Source organism: Delphinus delphis, chromosome 2 (assembly GCF_949987515.2).
Source record: "Delphinus delphis chromosome 2, mDelDel1.2, whole genome shotgun sequence".
Classification (NCBI taxonomy): domain Eukaryota; kingdom Metazoa; phylum Chordata; class Mammalia; order Artiodactyla; family Delphinidae; genus Delphinus; species Delphinus delphis.
The window spans coordinates 103,986,679-104,006,351 of record NC_082684.1 but is presented as its reverse complement, the minus strand read 5'-3'; the positions used below and the strand labels follow the sequence as shown (position 1 = coordinate 104,006,351).

At 44.6% G+C, this 19,673-nt stretch overlaps 1 protein-coding gene across 1 annotated transcript in view; it reads left to right on the top strand.

Annotated features, from left to right (window-relative positions):
- The window catches only part of ADAMTSL3 (ADAMTS like 3), a 370,467-nt gene that overhangs the window by 53,117 nt on the left and 297,677 nt on the right, over window positions 1–19,673 (top strand). Inside the window, exon 3 of the mRNA XM_060005339.1 lies at window positions 5,809–5,928. Within this exon, the coding sequence (XP_059861322.1) occupies window positions 5,809–5,928 (120 nt within the window). The remainder of the gene's footprint in view (window positions 1–5,808; window positions 5,929–19,673) is intronic.

The window sequence follows — 19,673 nt, the reverse complement described above, 5'->3', positions numbered from 1 at the left end:
AAAAAAAAAAAAAAATTCTGGTAGTTCGAAGAGAATTAAAAAAAATAAAAGAAGCACAACAGACAAATACTCTAATTACAGAGGCTTAGGACAGTCCCCCCTCGCCACAGAAGGCAGCAATTCGGGACGAAATGTGGCTGCACTTTCTTTCAGCAGTAGGGCGGCTGCAGCTGCAGCAGAGCCCAGGAAAGAGAGCCAGCTCAGAGGTGAGAAAGCTGAATGGGGCCAGGGTGGGTGAGGGGTGGTCGGAGAGGGTGATAGAGACAAACGGATGATCTTGGGACCAGGAGTCCCTGAGACCTCGCAGAAGGGTATCCAAGGAGTAGGCGCAGGGGAGATGGAGGCTCCAAATCGGCTAGGGAGCATGGCCTGATGAAGGCTTTTGGGGCCCTCATCTGGACAAAAGCCAGAGCCTCCGCAATCAATTTGGATCCCATTCCTCTTCCTTCTCAGGGGTTTTGCACCTGTAGTTACCTCTTCTGTCTTCTCCATTCTCTCTCTTGCTACTGGATGATTCCTGTAAGGAAACAAACCTGCTCCAGTGTCTCCTATCTTTACAAATTCTGCCTGCGATTCTACGTTTCCCTCCAGCTGTGGCCCCTTTCTGAGTCTCTCATCACGGTCTCTACTTCCTCTTCTCCCATTCACCTCTCAAAACCATGACAGTTGTCCCTGCTGCATCACCGTAACTACTCTTGTTAAGGTCAACAGTGACCTCCTTGCTGTCAGATCCAATGGACACGTCTGTGGCCTCATCTCAGTCTCTTAGCAGCATTCAAGACCGTTGGTCACTCTGATGCTGAATCCTTCCATGACCCAATATTTGTCTTTTTTTCCTTGATTCTACTCTAATTGATCATCATTTTTAGTCTCTTTTGCTTGCTCCTCCTCTTCTACTCACGTTCAGATATTAGACTTATTTATTTTTTTAATTTTTTATTTTATTTATTTATTTTGGCCGTGTTGGGTCTTTGTTGCTGTGCACGGGCCTTCTCTAGTTGAGGTGAGTGGGGGCTACTCTTTGTTGCGGTGCGCGGACTTCTCATTGTGGTGGCTTCTCTTGTTGTGGAGCACGGGCTCTAGGCACGCGGGCTTCAGTAGTTGCGGCACGCGGGCTTCAGTAGTTGTGGCATGCAGCCTCAGTAGTTGTGGTGCACGGGTTTAGGTGCTCCGCGGCACGTGGGATCTTCCCGGACCGGGGATCAAACCCGTGTCCCCTGCACTGGCAGGTGGATTCTTAACCACTGTGACACCAGGGAAGTCCTCAGATACTAAAATTATTGAGGGCTCCAGACAAAGCCCTCTTGTCCGCCAAACTCATTCTCTAGGGAGGGTCCTTTCCAGTATGATGCTGTAAATATATATGTGTAGGAAATGAAAACAATGTCTTCCAAATTTCTGTCTTCAGCCTTAGACCTCCCTTATGAGCTCCAGACTTGCATATTGAACAGCCAGCTCAAGCTTTCCACGTGGATGGATGTCTCATACACATCTCAGACTTCATGTGACCCAAATAGACCCAAACTCTCTGCCCCTCCCCAGCAGATCCTTCCCTGCCTCAGGGCAACCCACCCATTGAATCTTTTTTTTTTTTCCTTAAGGAACTTTTCTTCTTAGTACTTAAATCTCTTATTTATTTGTTTAAGCTGCGCTGGGTCTTAGTTGCAGCACGTGGGATCTTTGTTGCAGCATGCGGGATCTTTAGTTGCGGCATGCGGACTTTTAGTTGTGGCATGCGGACTCTTAGTTGCAGCATGCAAGTGGGATCTAGTTCCCCCACCAGGGATCGAACCTGGGCCCCCTGCATTGGGAGCGCAGAGTCTTACCTACTGGACCACCAGCAAAGTCCCTCATACTGAATCTTTTGTAGCCTGTTGCTCAAGCCCAAACCCGGAAGTCATCCTTGATGCCTTGCTTTTTCTCACCCGTCAGTAACTTCTAGTCTATCTACCTCTCCCCTTCACCACGGTCATCCTCCCAGTCAAAGGAATCATCCCTTCTCAACTGGATTAGTGCCACGGCCTTCTAATTGACCTATATGATTCCATCTTGCATCCTCCTAACCTATCCTCCACAAAGCAGTCAGTGTTAGCTGAAGTCTGTAGTTCTTCAACTCCTTGCCATGGCCTGTAAGGCTTTGAATGTCCCAGCTCCTCCTTTCTCTCTTATTTCCACTTCATGCACTCTCTTCCTTGTTCACACTGGATCCAGCCGTACTGACTTCCTTTCTGGTCTGCAGTCCCACTGACCTGCTTCCCCCCTTAGGGCTTTTGTACTTGCTCTTCTTTTCATCATGAATGCTCATCCTTGGCTCTTTGTGTGACTGGTTCCTTCTTACCTGTTAGGTATTAGCTTAAATCTTGTCTTCTCAGGGATGCCTTCCTGATCTTCTTATCTAAAGTTAAACAACCCTCTCCCAACCTTATTCTCATATCCCCCTGTTTATTTCTTTTATAGCACTTAGAGCTTTAATTTTCTTGTTTATGAATTTGTTTGCTTATTTTATTATGTATCTCTTCCCACTAGAGTATAACCTTCATGAAAAGAGGGACCTTATCTTTCTTGTACGTCATTGTATTCATAGCACTTAGAACAGTTTCAGGCATGTAGTAGGTGCTCAATAAATATGTGTTGACTGTATGGTCAACTAAAGATAAGCATCATACTGGGAGGCCCTGTGTATTTGGGGAGCTGATTTCAGGTGTTGATCCTAGGCTGCTCCCAGCCCCCACTCTTTGGTAAAACGATCTAACTGTGTCTTTGCACATGGCCACTAACATGTTCCAGCCCTGGCTCCTGTTCTGTGGTGTTTGGCAAGTCTCTTCACTTTCAGAGCCTTAGTTTACTCATTTCTAAAAAAAGGAGTTTGACCTGGATGACTTCTAAGGCCTCTTCAGGCCTTTAAAACTATGATTCTACCATCTCTGAAGCCAATAGAGGCAAACAACAACGACAACTAACTTTTATCGATTCTTCGCTAAGCATTTTGGTAATCAGTGTCCATGAATTACGTTAAGATAGAATCCATTCTTTACCAGCAGTTATATAAAATTTGGCCCTGAGGTTTACCTAGATGTGTTTTTATCCTTGGTGAGGAGAATGATACTTCTACACATACTCAAACTTCCTAGGAAACATGCAGAGACATACATTTTACCATCAAATTCACCTCTTATTTTCACGTGGAAGTTTTTATTCCCGCCTCACCTTTTTAAACCCTGATAAATACAATGTAAAGTTTGGAACAGTGGCTCACAAAGTGGAAGGTAATCAGCTATAGTTATAATCAAGTCGTAAGTGTCTGCTGTTTTTTTCCCACCCTAATGAATACTGAGAACTGGAAAGCTTTACTACCAGGAAGCCTTTTTGCTTTTTCTGATATTTCATGCAGAGCCCCATAGAACCTGCTAAAGCGTGTGAGAGTCTGGGCGTGTGGAGGCTGTGGCATGAGCTCCCCTTCCTTTTCCTCCCAAGGTCACTTAGGAACAATCTCCAGCACTTATCAGAGAGCTGGCTGGCCAGGTCTGACAGATGTATTCTGTGCCCTTGCCTGGGCCTGATCAGACCTCCTTTCCAGGCTCTTGACACCGTGGCTTTGCTGTGGACCTCAGGGTGACCATGCTAACTTTCAGAGCAGAGCCTCCCCACAGGAAGGTGACATCACAGAGAAAACCTCCACAGAACACCCGGTGGTGGTCTGAACACTGGGGTGACAGACCCCGTGTCAAGGGTGGCTTCACAGTGTAGCAGGTAGGACATCCACAGGCGTTTTTCCAATTTCCCGCACTCAGGTAGGAGTCACTGGGCCTCAAGCAAGCCATTCAGAAGGAGGGCAAAGGAGATCTGGGGCTGCAGGGCTCTGGGAAGATTCCTGTCTCTCGTTTGGTGCTGAGCCCCTCATGTGAATGAAATTTAATGAGAAAATCTTGAAATTCTTTGAACAGGGTAGGGCTAACCCAAACACAGACTTATCTGTTCGAAGTGCCTTAACAAAGCTATCACATCTTGATTTCTTTTTTTTAACGTGTAGCATTCAAATGGCTGTTTTTGCTTTAACCGCAGTTCCTGCTGCAGTTTGGAATTGTGACCCTTGGTGGAACAGAGGTGTTAGAGGGGTACTTTTATTCCCCACTCCTCCTATTGGCAGAAAATGATTTCCTCGGAGTGACACCCATGGCCTCTCACTCTGTTTCTTGCTCACTCCTTCTGGAGCAGGGGGAGTGAGGTACCCTGTTGGGGGCAGAGTCACGGACCGGTGTTTTTGATTATGTGGGGCTAAGCACTGGGGGTTCCATCTCCTTTATCTCCTCCCTCCTTGAACCCATCAAGGCAGTGATCCGGAGAAGCCCTCTACGTGCTCCAACTTCCCTTGGATGGGGACGTGGCAAGTGCTGGTAGCAAGTCCATTGGGCCATTGTATCCAAGCCATATTCTCCAACAGATGGTGTCCTTCCTGTCTCCCCTTGACCCCAACAAATGGGGCTTACGTCTACCGATTCAGATGCCAGGGCACGAGCTCTCCCTGAATCCAATGGAGTCTTTCTGCAAACTCCATGTGTATTTAATCTTGGATTTTTTTATATAAACATACAAAACATTATGAGAAAAAAGTCTCAAAGGAAATACATCGAAACAATTAAAAGTGGTTATTATAGGTTGGAGTATCTATGGGCGGTTTTTATTTTCTTTTGCACTCATCTGAATTTTCTAAAGTTTCTGCAAGGAACATGCACTTCTGTTACAGTATGGAAAAAATAAGTTTGTTTCTCACTCTTTCACCCAACAATCAAAAACAGAAAGAAAGAAAGAAGAGGAAAGAGAAAGAAAGCACGTCCTAGAAACAATGGATTTGTAACAACGGAGCTTAAGCAAGTCAACCTCACTGTGGCTGCCTTGCTGGAAGGTTGTGGGCAGGAGGAAGAAACAGGTGTCAGGGAGTAAATACTGTGTGAGCTGATTTGAGGTGGCCCAGGGTGCTATCCTGGTCTAACAGCCCCTCAACACAGATACCTGGTGTGTCTCACATGGCCTTTGCCAAGAGAGGCCACTTCCCTTTTTAAAAGAAAAAATTACTGAAGTATAGTTGATTTACAATGTTGTGTTAATTTCTGCTGTGCAGCAAAGTGACTCAGTTATACACATATATACAGATATATATGTGTATATATACACATATCTGTATATACATGTGTATATATGCACATATATATACATTCTTTTTTATATTCTTTTCCATTATGATGTATCACAGGATATTGAATACAGTTCTCTGTGCCATACAGTAGGACCTTGTTGTTAATCCATCCTGTATATACTAGTTTGCATCTGCTAATCCCAAACTCCCAATCCATCCTTCCCCCACTCCCCTCCCCCTTGGCAACCACAAGTCTGTTCTCTATGTCTTTTGAGTCCGTTTCTGTTTCACAGATAGGTTCATTTGTGTTGTATTTTAGATTCCACGTATAAGTGATATCATATGGTATTTGTGTTTCTCTGTTTGACTTACTTCACTTAGTATGATAATCTCTAGGTCTAATGCCATTTGAAATAATGCAAACGGCATTATTCCATTCTTTTTTATGGCTGAGTAATATTCCATTGTGTATATGTACCATGTCTTCTTTATCCATTCGTCTGTCGAGGGAAATTTAGGTTGTTTCCACGTCTAGGCTATTGTAAATAAGCACTTCCCTTTTCTTGGTACAGCCTTTTGGTGGGTGGATTCTCTTGGACTCACCCTTTTCAGAGACTGCCTGTTGGGAGTCCTTACTGGGGCCTTATTTGTAACCAAATGATCTTGCCTTTCAGACCACAGCAGAGAAGTCTCCTGGGGCCTACTTCCTTCCTGAGTTTGCACTCTCTCCTCAGGGAAGTTTTCTGGAAGATACAACAGGGGAGCAGTTCCTCACATACCGCTATGACGACCAGGTAAGAACTTCATTAAAGAGCCTATTTTTGGCTTTGCCATTTGCCAATGGGCAGGAAACAGTTTCTCAAAAATAACTTCAAAATAATTATATTTCCTCCTTGGCACCACTTATATAATAGACCCATTACACCAGGAAGGACCCCAAGACGCTGGGCTGCTCACGCTTGCATGTAGCTTCCTGCACAGTGTGTGGTTCTCGTTCTGGGTGGGGCATTGCCTTGAGTGACACATTGTCTTATTTTCATCAGAAATATTTCCATATTAATATAAGTATTTAAATTCGTTCATTTCAGCTATTGCCAAATTCATCGTGTAATTCTGAAGTTATCCAAAAGTTCTGTATTCTGATTAAGCTTCACTTTCTTTGCCCTCTTAGCTCTTACTTTTTTTCTTTTACCAGCACCAAAACTTTTCTTTTCCAAGCCCATTTTCCAGAAAGGGAAAACCTAGGCGTGCCTCTGTGTGAGGGCGCGTGTGTGTGCACATGCGTGTGTATTTAAGTCGCTGCACGAAACCCAACTGGAGAGTGAGGCCATGCTTGGCTGAGATGCAGAAACCGCACACTCGGGACCGTGACTCTCCATTCTCGACTTACATTGATGCCCTGACAGCGTGGAAGATTACATATGTCTTTGAAATCACTCACAACTCGTTTGAAACAGAGAATTTTGCCAAAGGCAGAGGTTTCTAGCTGATAGGGCCTGAACTTCTGAGGCAGTGGTGCAAACTGGGCTAGGATTTAGGATGATGAGCGACGTTGAAAGATCTTGGTAGACCTTGGCACCTAAGGGGCCAAGTGTGGGTGAGGTATGGGGCAAGAGTGTCTTCTCACGGAACATGACGGGGTGGAGGAAGATGGCCCAGGGACCGAGGTCCGCTGTGCTGTCCTGATCTGTGTGGTCAAGGCTGGTGAGTTCTGGCTTGAGTTGCGCAGGGCCTAGTTAGGGGGTGAAAGATATTGCTTGGAATGAGAAGCTCTGGGCAGGTCAGTCTGCCGACATGGGTAGATGTAAGATGTGACAGCGGGGAGTGGTACGCGGCTCTGGGGCTGGCTTGGAGGTGGGCAGAGCGCAGATGAGGCTGGGAGGAGGATTAAAGTCTCAGGCAACGTAACTGGTTGATGAAGGATCGAGTAGAGACATCTATTGCAGGGTGCTCTGTGTCCCCCTACTCAGGGGGAGGCACCATTGATTTTGATCCTCCACTTCTACTGCGTGACCTGTGCTTGGTACATTGAGCTCTGGAGCTGGGATTGGGGTGAGGGGCAGGCTGTGAACCAGTGCACCCAGCTGTGAGCAGGACGCTATCCAGGTAGTCAGGGGCAGGGGTGGGATGAGACCAGTTTTTTTTTTTAATCAAAATTGTCAACATCAGGGCTTCCCTGGTGGCGCAGTGGTTGAGAGTCTGCCTGCCGATGCAGGGGACACGGGTTCGTGCCCCGGTCCGGGAAGATCCCACATGCCGCGGAGCGGCTGGGCCCGTGAGCCATGGCCGCTGAGCCTGCGCGTCCGGAGCCTGTGCTCCGCAACGGGAGAGGCCACAACAGTGAGAGGCCCGCGTACCGCAAAAAAAAAAAAAAAATTGTCAGCATCAATCATTTAAGTTCCCCGAATAGCGAGTCCACCAATAGTTATTACAGGGAGCAGGGGTGGGGTGGAAGATGATTCGATATTCATGTTATAGACCCCAGTTAATCCTTTGGACAGGCATTTGGGCCTGGTTGCTGAGAGGGCCTAAACCATCACATTGCTTTTGGACCTTCTCCCCGATGGATTTTTAGAGGGCCTATGATTTGTGGCTCCTTTTAATCAAGAAATTAATGCTCTAACAGGTTTTCATATGAGAGCATCAGAGAAACTAACTGAGGAGGCAGTAAAGGATAGGAGAGAGTGTCTGGAAAATCACGAGCTCTGTGTTTGTTAATTAAAGAGTGGTTGATGCCTTCTCCAGGTTCTGCAGATAAATGATATTTAATATAATAACAATATAAAAGCTAGCAAAAGAGGAAAGTAAGCCCCTTTAGCCTTTCCAAAAGGCCTAAAGCAGATCTTAAAAGTGTGTGGCACGCCTTGGAAATTTTGTCCTGGGACACAGTGTTCTAGAGAGCCCCAGTGAATAGCATATGAAAACATTCTGTGTTGCCCCCACTGTGTATTTCTTTTAAGGGAAAGGAACAAGGTCAAGCTATAACAAGCCAATAATAGCACCTACCCTCTGCTACTAAAGGCAAAGAAAATAGGCCTTTGTACCAAACTAGGTGTATCTGTTGAATGAATCTCAAGAATGTAATCATCTAGGACTGTTAACCCATCAGCCCAAGCCTTGATTCTCTTTTCTCTTAATACTGAATGTGCAGACTGCACTGTAATATCAGGGAGCTTCTTAGGCTCAGGGGAAAAGTTAGATCAGATATGACTCAGTTTGAAAACTCCCCCTATCCTGACTCAGGAGTCAGACTGCTTTGGATTTGAACTCCATTTCTGATGTTTTATTTGCTGTGTGACTTCGGACAAGTTACTTCACTTCTCTGTGCCTAAGTTTTGTCATCTGTGAAATATATGATGGTGTCAACCTCACGGAAATGTTTTAAGGATTAAAGGAAATAATTCATATGTCTCCCTGCACAGTTTCTGGAGCATATAAGCCCTTAATCTAGCTATTGTTATTGCTAGTAATATTATTTGCAAAGACTCAATTCAGAGAATCTCAGATATTCTTATGCTAAAGAAAAGGAAGAAGCATATTCTCCATTAATGTCAAAGGACCTCACACAATATGTTTAATTTTTTTTTCTATAAACTCTTTTTTTTTACCTCTTTATTAGAGTATAATTGCTTTACAATGGTGTGTTAGTTTCTGCTTTATAACAAAGTGAATCAGTTATACATATACATATGTTCCCATATCTCTTCCCTCTTGCGTCTCCCTCCCTCCCACCCTCCCTATCCCACCCCTCCAGGTGGTCACAAAGCACCGAGCTGATCTCCCTGTGCTATGCGGCTGCTTCCCACCAGCTATCTTCCTTACTTTTGGTAGTGTATATATATATGTCCATGCCTCTCTCTCACTTTGTCACAGCTTACCCTTCCCCCTCCCCATATCCTCAAGTCCATTCTCTAGTAGGTCTGTGTCTTTATTCCTGTCTTAGCCCTAGGTTCTTCATGACCTTTTTTTTTTTCTCTTAAATTCCATATATATGTGTTAGCATACGGTATTTGTTTTTCTCTTTCTGACTTACTTCACTCTGTATGACAGACTCTAGGTCCATCCACCTCATTACAAATAGCTCAATTTCATTTCTTTTTATGGCTGAGTGTAACAAGCATATAGGTAAAGTACACCCATATCTGAAGTGTAGAACTTGGTAAGTTTTTAAATAACTTTACACCTCTGTGGCCACCACCCAGATCCAGCAATTAAACATTCCCAGCACCCTAGGAAGCTCCTTGGACCCCTTCTGGCCAATATCCCTCACCCAAGAAGTAACCACCATCCTGACTTCTATCACTCTTACAGATTCGTTTTGGTTTTTACTTTTATTTTTTATATAAATGGAATCATACAGCACATACTCATTTGTGTTTGGCTTCTTTCACACACCATGATGTCTGAAGGGTTCAACCAAGTTCCTGGATGCAACATAACTTAGGGTTTAATGTCTGTCTGTTGCGCTCTTTGGAACGAACTGCCTCATATTGGAACAGATCGCAGCATATTGGGTGGCATGCAGCGTTGCTCTTGCACAGAAGTTCCCAAGTTGTCCCTCTAAGGTTTTCAGGGCAGCCCCTCCAAAGATTCCATACCTGGGGTGTGGTGGAGGCAGTGTTCCAGAGTAGCCTTTGTTCCATCCCAGCAGCTGCTGGCATTCCATGGTCAGAAATAGGTCTAGGTCTGTGTGAGTTGCCACCCAGGGCAGTCAGTGTCTGTGCTGTCATGTCGCTTAAGTACACCTACCTGTGGAGTTTACGGGTACGTGCCAGAGGCACTGTCCTGCTGTCCCAACGGCCTGAAATCAGAGTGACAAAGTGCTTACGCTGCAGGCGCTGCTGTCTGGTTACTGAAGTTGTTGGGTCAAAACTGCGTTCACTAGGAACTTCCTGCCTATCAGATACTCATTTGGTAAAATGGGAAACAAGCAGATGGTGTGTTTGCTCTCTTCGACAACCCCTGTAGGACTTTTCTTTTTTATTTAAGAACATTTTTATTGAAGTATAGTTGATTTACAATATTGTGTTAGTTTTAGGTGTACAGTAAAGTGACTCAGGTGTATATATCTATTATTTTTTTCAGGTTATTTTCCACTATATGTTATTACAAAATATTGAATATTGTTCCCTGTGTTATACAGTAAATCCTTTTTTTTTTAAATTTTATTTTGTTTATTTTTTTATACAGCCTGTAGGACTTTTTAAAGTATTTTATTCTGGTGTATTTTCATGAAGACCTTCAGGTCACTCTTCAAATGTCTCCTGGAGTAGGTGTCTGGAAAACGAATAACCCTGAGGCCAGTAAAGCACAGCTGTGATGTAGGTTGTGTTGAATGAGTCACATAAAAGGCACACTGTGGGTTATACGGGGGCTGAGACGGCTTCTAGTGAAGAAAGCCGTTCTGAAGCCAACTGGGTAGCAGTGCGGTTCGGTGCATGCAGGACTAGCCAGACAGCCTTCGCCTTGCTTCTGCCACTGATTAGCTTGTAATTTAACGAAGTTATCCAACATCTTTGGACCGCAGATGCCTCATTTGTCTTGAAAAACAAAGCGACCGTATTTCATGATCTGAACTCCTTCCCCCCCAAATAGTCTATTTTTCGAAATTACAAAATGATTATTCTACATTGCAGAGTGTTAATTGGATCGTTCTGATTATCGAGGCAGGCTTGCCAGCGATGCAGTGAACTGTTACTTAGAGAATCATAGAATTTTACAACTGGTGGAGACTTTGGCTCAAATGCCTCATTTTGCAAGTCAAGAAAACAGAGCCTCTGGATGTGCAAATGACTTACTCAAGGGCACCCGGATGGTCATGTGAAAAAAACTAAAACTTACACTCCACACCTCAGATTCCCCCACTCTGAGATACATCCAGTTGCTTCTCTCAGAAGAATCGCCTAGCAAATTATCTCTTTTCCCAAAAATCCCGATTCCACTGTTATAGCGAATAGGGCTTTAGAGACCTTAGTACGTCCAAGGGAATGATTTCATATTCATGGGTTGCTTCATCAGCTCATTCTTAACTCCTTCGGGAATTTGGAATTAACCATTCTGATAGCATTTATAGGGGGAATTATTATCACAGTAGGAATGACATTGTTTTCAAGGTCTGGGTGAAACGTGGTAGCGGAGATGAAAACGGCACCGACTTCCCATGTAGTGAGCAGTCCTTGGAATGAAAGCGTTCTGACATTCGGTTGCATCCGTGGTACAAGGTCGTTAAAATGTGTTAGTTTGGGATGACTTGCTAAGAGGCTTGTGGTGGAAAGCCTTGTTAGGCAGCCAGCCTCTGGGCTAGATTCTTTGGTCATTCCTCATGGTGGTTTTAGAGTTTTGTCCCCCAGAGGACCTGTTCACAGGCAAGCAGCTGAGTGTTGGCCGGTTCTAGGAAGTGGAGTCTTGAATTCTGCGGTTTGTTCTTGCTCCATCGCTGATGAGGCAGAACTGAGAGCTGCTCAGCGTCTGCCGAAGTCTCTTTCTGGGAAAGAGGATGGCGAGTCTTCCCATCCTGCCCTTTAACTCACTGAAGCTTTAGACGTGGGGCTTCCTGAGTTGTCATGGGACTGACTTAAAAGTCTGTCCCAGGATTCGTGTTTCTCCATTGAAAGTCATTTTTTTTTTTTTAAAGTTAGGGGAACTCTTTGTTTTGCACAAATATTCTTTTCTTTTTGTGTCTTATTTTTTAGCGTTTGTTAGGTGCAGGGAAATGTGGAAGGTACGTCTTCCCAGATTTTGTGGATTGGCTATAATGTGCTTCCTCCTTGTGGGCAGCCGTGGTGGGAGAAAGGGGGTTAAGCACACTTAGAAATTCATGCCCGTGTGCATTTTCCTATGGTCCGAGGATTGTCTTTTCGTGTGCACATGTTGATGTAATGTCTACCTTGCCACCGTAGGCTACAAAGCACCAAAAGGCTGAAAAACAAAAACAAAAGACACCCAAAGCGTTAACTTGAATTCCAGGCATGTGGGATAAGGCTGGGTGTTCAGTTAGTGGTGGGTTCTGACTTTCCTAAAACTAACCTAGGGTAAATTCTAACATAAGCTTGCAGACATTTGGAAGAGAACCACCTTGATTCCACGTCGCAGAGGTCCTTTTATACTGTCTATACCCATCATCCTTTCTCCCCTGTTACCTTCTGTCTCCCCTGTAACTCCAGGTAAGGAGCCCCTGGCTGATCTGGCATTTGTTTCGTCTCTTTCTGCCCACGTTTAAGTGGATTCAAGATGTTTTTTCAAGTTAACATTGCTGTTAGCTATACTCTGATCTACCGTTGCTTTCAGCGACCTTGATTTCCAAATTTTTATTGTCTCCTGCTGCTTCCTCCTCCTCCTTTTTTTTAAAAAAAATTTATTATTGGCCACGTTGGGTCTTTGTTGCTGCGTGCGGGCTTTCTCTGGTTGCGGCGAGCAGGGTCTACTCCTCGTTGTGGTGTGTGGGCTTCTCATTGCGGTGGCTTCTCTTGTTGCGGAGCACGGGCTCTAGGCACGCGGGCTTCAGTAGTTGTGGCACGCAGGTTCAGTAGTTGTGGCGCACGGGCTTAGTTGCTCCGCAGCATGTGGGATCTTCCCGGACCAGGGCTCGAACCCGTGTCCCCTGCATTGGCAGGTGGATTCTTAACCACTGCGCCACCAGGGAAGTCCCCTCCTCCTCCTTTTAGCTCTTAAAATCTGACTTCCAGTATCTCCTACTTCCACACCCCCCCTCACCTTAGACGGGCATCCTTTTCAAGAATTTCACTTCCTTTCCTGGAGTCAAATCCAGGGTTTGGTGCGAATCATTCTACATCTGTAAAATGCTATGTTTGTAAAATTCTGTGTTTGTCAGCATTCTAAGGCCTTATGATGTCATCAGTGGAGTCATAGTTGACTCTTTGCTTTCCTCCCCTGGATGCCATCGACTGCCTACTTGTGTGATTTCTCACTTCAGAACGCCTCTCCAATTTCTATTTTCTTTACTGTTTCCATCACCAGGGAGGTAGAGGGCTGGATGTGCCCAGCCCTGACAGGCATCTGGAATTGTAGCATGACAGAGTTGGAAGGAAGTTTAGGGACTCTGTTTTTTCAGGTGAGGAATCTGAGCCCCAGAGAGGAACAGTGTCTTACCCAACATCACACAGCCAGGCAGTAGCAAAGCCAAGTGCCTGTTCTTTGCCCTGAAGCTCAGTTAAGACATTTTTACATCTAATCTGCGGGTAGGAAAAGTATGAGAGCAATGTTTGAATGAATTTTTAATACGAGTCGTAACAATAATATATTAATAATGAAGCCTTTGTGTAGTCTTCTTTCTAGACGTCTTTTAAATGTCTTTTTTCTTCAACGATTATGACAAACCAAATTTTCCTCTTCCTTATTTAATTATTGATTTATGCATTCTTTATAAGGACAAGAAATCTGTTTGCTGTGAGTCCATCTTTCTCAAAGTAACTTCTTCTGAACTTTTCATGAATATCTTGGCCGGGAGCTTCATTGTGGTTAAACTGTTGGCAGGCCTCAGAAATATCGCTTGATGTTTCCAAGTTATTTATGTAATAGTTTTTAACTTGGGAAGTATTTACCAACTTCTGAAGTTTCTAGTGAAGGGAAATGGCCTTCGTCCTTGGACATACAGGGTGTTGTCATTGTCTTTGGGGATCTAGATCACACGTTCTCCACAGAGGAGAGTTTTCTGTGTTGTTTCTGGCTTACGTGTAAAATGTTTTTAAGCAGCGAGCCATTTGAGTTTGAATAGCTCATTCCTTTGTTAGTGAGTAATGTTGGTCGAATGTAGTTACGCTCCTTCAGTATTCCAAAGATTTAGCTATCTAATGAGGCGAGCTCATGGTCTGTTAGGAGAAGACAGGGACACACTGATTGGAATGACTCGTACTCGATTCCTAGTTCAAGTGCACTGCAAATATGCGAACACTGCACACGCGACCGTACGTGCTGTTCTGATCGACTTTGGCACATGAGGAGTCTGAATTTCATTATCCTCGAGCTTTTCACACATCAGCTCGTTCTCAAGCATAAAAGAATTAGGTCTGTGAAGTGGAGAGTCAGTTCCAGCCTCTGAAACGTGCACACATTTTCCTCTTCTAACGCTGTCTTTCTTGACTCAGTTTTGGGATACTGTGCCATTTTTTAAATCACTTTCATCAGGTGGGTTAAATGGTAGATACAAGCTGGTGAAGTTCAAAACGGTCCCAAATGCAGTCTCCCCTACACGTCCCTCACTGCAGTCAGGATTGCTGAGAGACAGGGCCCTTGCTGGCTGTGCCCAGACTTCTCTTCTCTCTGAGATCTGGCCAGTCCCTGCTCAGAGGTGTTCTAGGTTTTCAAGCACTTTGAGACTAGGTCACTTCCAGTAGTTCTACTGTGTCATCCTCAATCCTTGGATGAAAGAAAGCAAGTGGGCCCCCCTCTCTGCTCTCCTGCGAAATGCGTGTTTCTCTTAAGTGAATGCCAGGGCTTGCATTCTGTTGTGGTCTCTCTTCTTCAGGCATAGCAAAGGGAGTGGGTTTTAGTGGTGTCTTGCTATCTTGGGCCAATGCTGGGCTAGGGCCAGGAAACTGGCCCTATGAGGATGGGGAGTACGTGGCAGGTGGAGGACTCACTGGAAGCATGCTATTTCTTTCTCTTGTCAAGGACGACAGAGATTGAGGGAGCTACAAAGCAAAGGTGAGTTGATTTGCTGGCCGGCCGAGACAGAGCCATGTCAGGCAAGAAAAGACCGCTGATTTTCTCCAAGCTGAAGTTGGAAGGGCTGGATATCGAGGCAATAATGGAATTTTTTTCCCTATCGTGAGGGATTTTAAGCATTCTGTTTTGATTGGCTTATTTCGAGTTTGGAAATGTTTCTTTTTGTTGGGCCGGTTCTGGCCTACATCACAGAAGTACAGGCGTGCTTGCAAAGAGGCTCCTGACGGGCTGAGGCTCTGTGAGGTTTGGGTCACTCCGTGGATGCTTTCGTCTGCTCGTGTTTGAAGCTTCCTCACTCCGCACTGTGTTTCCTTGGGTGTGGACTTTGGGTAGTGAAGGCATTCTCGAGGGCTCTTCCAGGTGGTAGGGAAATGGTTCTGGCACGTGGATGCCTGAGACCGGTTGGAGAAGTACCTTGAAAGTGTCTATAGTGTTATTCTCTAGATTACCTTTTATGAGACTTGTAATATGAATCTCGTGTCAACTTTCGTAGGTGGCCAACTCTCCTAGTTTTCTTGGGACTGAGATAATCCAGGCAGACTGGACTTTTCTGTGCACTCTTGGGCTGGAGTTACCGATGGAGATCAGTGGCCCTGAGGTCGAGGTGCTGCTGGCTACTGTGCTTGGTGGGACATTCCAAGGGCAAGTGGGGGACAAGGGTGTAGGTGTTAGGGATGTCCCATTTGGACATTCTCTCGGCATTGCCTTCCAGTGAATTTCCAGGTCTGGTTTTACTAATGAAGCTTTCATGCGTCCATTCACTTGGGTCTTCTCCATCTGCTGTCTTTGCACAAATTGTCCCAGTTGCTTGGAACATCCTCCTCTGCTTCTTATCCCCCCGCTCCCTCCCCTCCCTGGCATCTCTGTGGAACCCTTGTTCATCCTTCAGCTCAACTATTACTTCCTCAAGGAAGTCCCCTGATAACATCCTCACCTTTGCTGCTCACCCAGGTGAGATGAGGTCTGCTTGCTTGCTTCCTTTCTTTAGCATCCTGGGACCTTTCTTCTTGTAGCATTTTCTGCCTCTCAAGCAGGCTATCACTGACCTTCCTGGGTGGCAGGAGGGAGTGAGGAGAGAGGAGTGGGTGTAAAGAGAGAGTGCGCCTGGTCAGTTTGAATTTCTAGTGGTGGTCTGGGTGACTTATTTATCCAAACAGCAAATCCCGTGGAGATGCTGCATCATGAACTATTTCAAGAAAACATGATCCAGGATCTGAGGTTTGGAGCACTTTCGATGAGCCCCATGTCCCCAGGGTTGGCAGTGATAGCCCAGGACAGTGACGGATGGCTTTTAATATTGCCTCTTCCCAGAAACCGTTTCAGTTATATTCGTCATTCTGCACATGCACAAATGCACGATCGTTTTGGACAGGTTTCCACTTCTAGAAGTTTGTAACATGTGGCTGCTTTCAGGAATACATTTGAGTTATGTGGAACTTAAAGTACATAACATAACAGACACCTCCGTTTCCCGAACTGGATCTAACTCATTAAGGATGTTACCACGTCCTTAAAGAGGACTTTAACCTCTCCTTCGAGGTTCTGACATTAATTCCCCCTCTTGTGCTCCCAGCACAGGGATTATTTCCTCCTCTGGCTCTCGACTGGGCTCTGAGCCTCTTCGGGGTAGGGACTGTGTCTTTTCATCACCATAAGCTCAGATCTTACTTCATGGCCTGGCACCTAGTAGACGCACAATGAACGTTTGCTTGTTGAAGGTTACATCCCTTGTCAAAAACCTTAAGTGGGTCCCATTGGTTTTCTTCTCTGAAATAGCTCATTCCTGACCGGCATTCAAGTCCCTACATAGCTTGGTCCCTTATCCCCCATTTCTTTTTGTGTGCCCAGTGCTCTGGCCAAAATGGACCGCAGGTCCTTTCCAGCCTTTGCCTGTGCCAGGCCCTTGGCCGACCAGGCTCCTCACTGAGTGTCTGTGTTTCCTGCAGTGCCCAGCTTAGACAGCATCTCCTCCAGGTAGCTTTGAGAGAAGTCCTCAGGGTAAAGCGCTTTCTTTCTGTTCTTTGGAGAGGAGCAGCTCATCCTTGCTTGGGGCCCCAAGACTTCATCTGGGTTTGTAATTATTTATGTGGATGTCTTATCTCTTCTACTAGAATAAGAGCAATTCTAGAGCGAGCCTGTGTAAGTTCTCTGTGTCTCCCATGGACACCGACTGGATAGAAGGCCGACTTCCAGCAGTGACAAGACTTGGAGAAATTCTAACTATACCTTTATTTCTGAGTTTTCTTTAAGGAATGGAATAAATGCTTCAAAAATGTTATTTATCCTCGGTTATAGCAAAGAGTCTATCCTGATTTCTTTCTTGTGTGCATGTGTGTGTATATTCATTTCTGTTTTTTACTCTCTACCTGCAGCTGTGGGGAAATATGTTCTTTCTTCCAAACACTGTTAGCCCAGAAGCTTGGTTGGAGAATCAGATTGTTCTCTGTTTTTGGACACTGGCTTCTCTGCTTTCAATTCTCAACTTTTTCCATGTGGCAGACCACCAACAAGGACAGAACTCCCAGTCCCTTTGAGTGTATCCTTCTCTTAACCTCTTCCCTCCGGGACATAACACTGACAAGTTTTTAATTCTGCAAAGTTTAAAATGGTTGAGAAATTTTTCTTTTCTCATTAAAAAAAGGCAAGATTTTTGACTCAAAAATTTGCCTTTGAATTAGGTTTCTGCTACATGAAAATACACGTGTATTGAATAGAGCTGTGATATATTAAATACATACATTTAATACAACTATGCTCTCTATAAAAACCTAATCCTCAACACACCATTCCCATGAAAGATTATAATGCTGTGAACTTAGGCGTTTCATATTTGACATCCGTGCTGGTAGCAGCAGTAGGATAAGGAACAGTCATTCATTCATTCCCTCAGTAAATGTTGATTGAATCTCTGCAGCATGCCAGACAGTGTGCTGGGTATGGGATGTAATGATGTGAAATAGTATTGCATCCAGAATAACTCCTGCAATTCCAATCTCGAAAGCTAGGGAAGAGGAAGCTTTTTTCTAGTTCAAATAAAACTAAGATTGGGACTTCCCTGGTGGCGCAGTGGTTAAGAATCCGCCTGCCAATGCAGGGGACACGGGTTCAAGCCCTGGCCCGGGAAGATCCCACGTGCCGCTGAGCAGCTAGGCCCGTGCGCCACAACTACTGAGCCTGCGTGCCTAGAGCCCGTGCTCCACAACAAGAGAAGCCACCGCACTGAGAAGCCCGCGCACCACAACGAAGAGTAGCCCCCGCTTGCTGCAACTAGAGAAAGCCTGCACGCAGCAACGAAGACCCAAGGCAGCGAAAAATAAATAAAATAAATGTATTTAAAAAAACAAAAACTAAGATTATAGCTGCCTTTATTAAGCAGCCTCCATATACAGGAACTGTATCAGATATTACATGTGAGTTATAATTACAGTTACTCCTCAAAAAAAAAAAAATCCTCTGTGTGTGCTCTGTGCAGCACATGTAGTAAAACTGACGATATGGGAAGGATTAGCGTGGCCCCTGTACAAGTTGGGATGAAACTTGTGAAGAGTTGAAAAAAAAAAAGGCGGGAGAGAATAAGGTACAGGGGCAAGGGATAGAAGCTAAGCTTCTCTGTATCCATTTGAATTTGGAATCAAGCAAATAATTTACAAAATTCTAAAACAAAATTAGATTTAAAAAGTATGATTCCTAAAAATGAAAAAATAAAATAACACAACTGAAAAAAATCTGTGTTTTCAGCTGAGGGCAGTAACCACATAGAGAAGAATTATTCCAAGTAACTTTAAGACATATTAATTTGACTGTAAGTGGGTATATCCAAGGCCAAAAAGAACTAAAAATAAAATCATAAAACTTTTTGTAGGGATTACATTGTTGACGGTAGCATTGGCAGTGCTATTCTGAGACTTCTATGGGGGTAATGTGGGATAAAGCAAATGAACGATACAGGTGGATAATCTAATTTTTATTTCTGGCATTCTTGAGAACCCAGATTCTCAGTGAAGGAGCGAGGGGATACAAATATAAGAGAGAAGAAATTAAGTAAAAACCCTATAGTCCTAAAATGGAACTGTAAGTCTCTGTAAAAACTCCTGAGGTGTTTTATCTTAAACAAAAACAAAATGGAACATATTTTCTCACTCCATTCACTGAAAAGTCCTAAAAACAGTGACCAAATGGCCAACTTACTAGCAACTTACCTAATGTCCAGATTATGGTCTCTAAATACCATTTTCTACTTAAAAGGAACCAGAACTCCATGGAAAAATGGCTTATTCCGGGTCTGTGGGGGGTGGAAGTATGCAAAATTAACCTGGGACATCATATAATTACCAGGTAGTAAGGAAGCTGTCCAGACTAATAGTCCGATCAAAAGGGCGCAGCCAACTTGTAGAGATGCTTACGAGCATAAATTGGGACAATCTGAGCATCAGTAAGAATAAAAACTGCAGGGCTTCCCTGGTGGTGCAGTGGTTGAGAGTCCGTCTGCCAATGCAGGGGACACGGGTTCGTGCCCCGGTCTGGGAAGATCCCACATGCCGTGGAGCGGCTGGGCCCGTGAGCCATGGCCGCTGAGCCTGTGCGTCCGGAGCCTGTGCTCCGCAACGGGAGAGGCCACAACAGTGAGAGGCCCGCCTACTGCAAAAAAAAAAAAAAAAAAAAAAGAATAAAAACTGCAAAGGATATATATATATCTATCAACTATATTTAAATTCCTAAGTCAACAATGACACTAGAATGTATTAGTCAATGTTGGCAGGTGTTAGGGTATCAACTCATGACACTGGAAACGAATAAGGGGAGAAAACCCCCCAAACATTTATCCTTCTCTATATGACTGTGACCAAATAGTAGA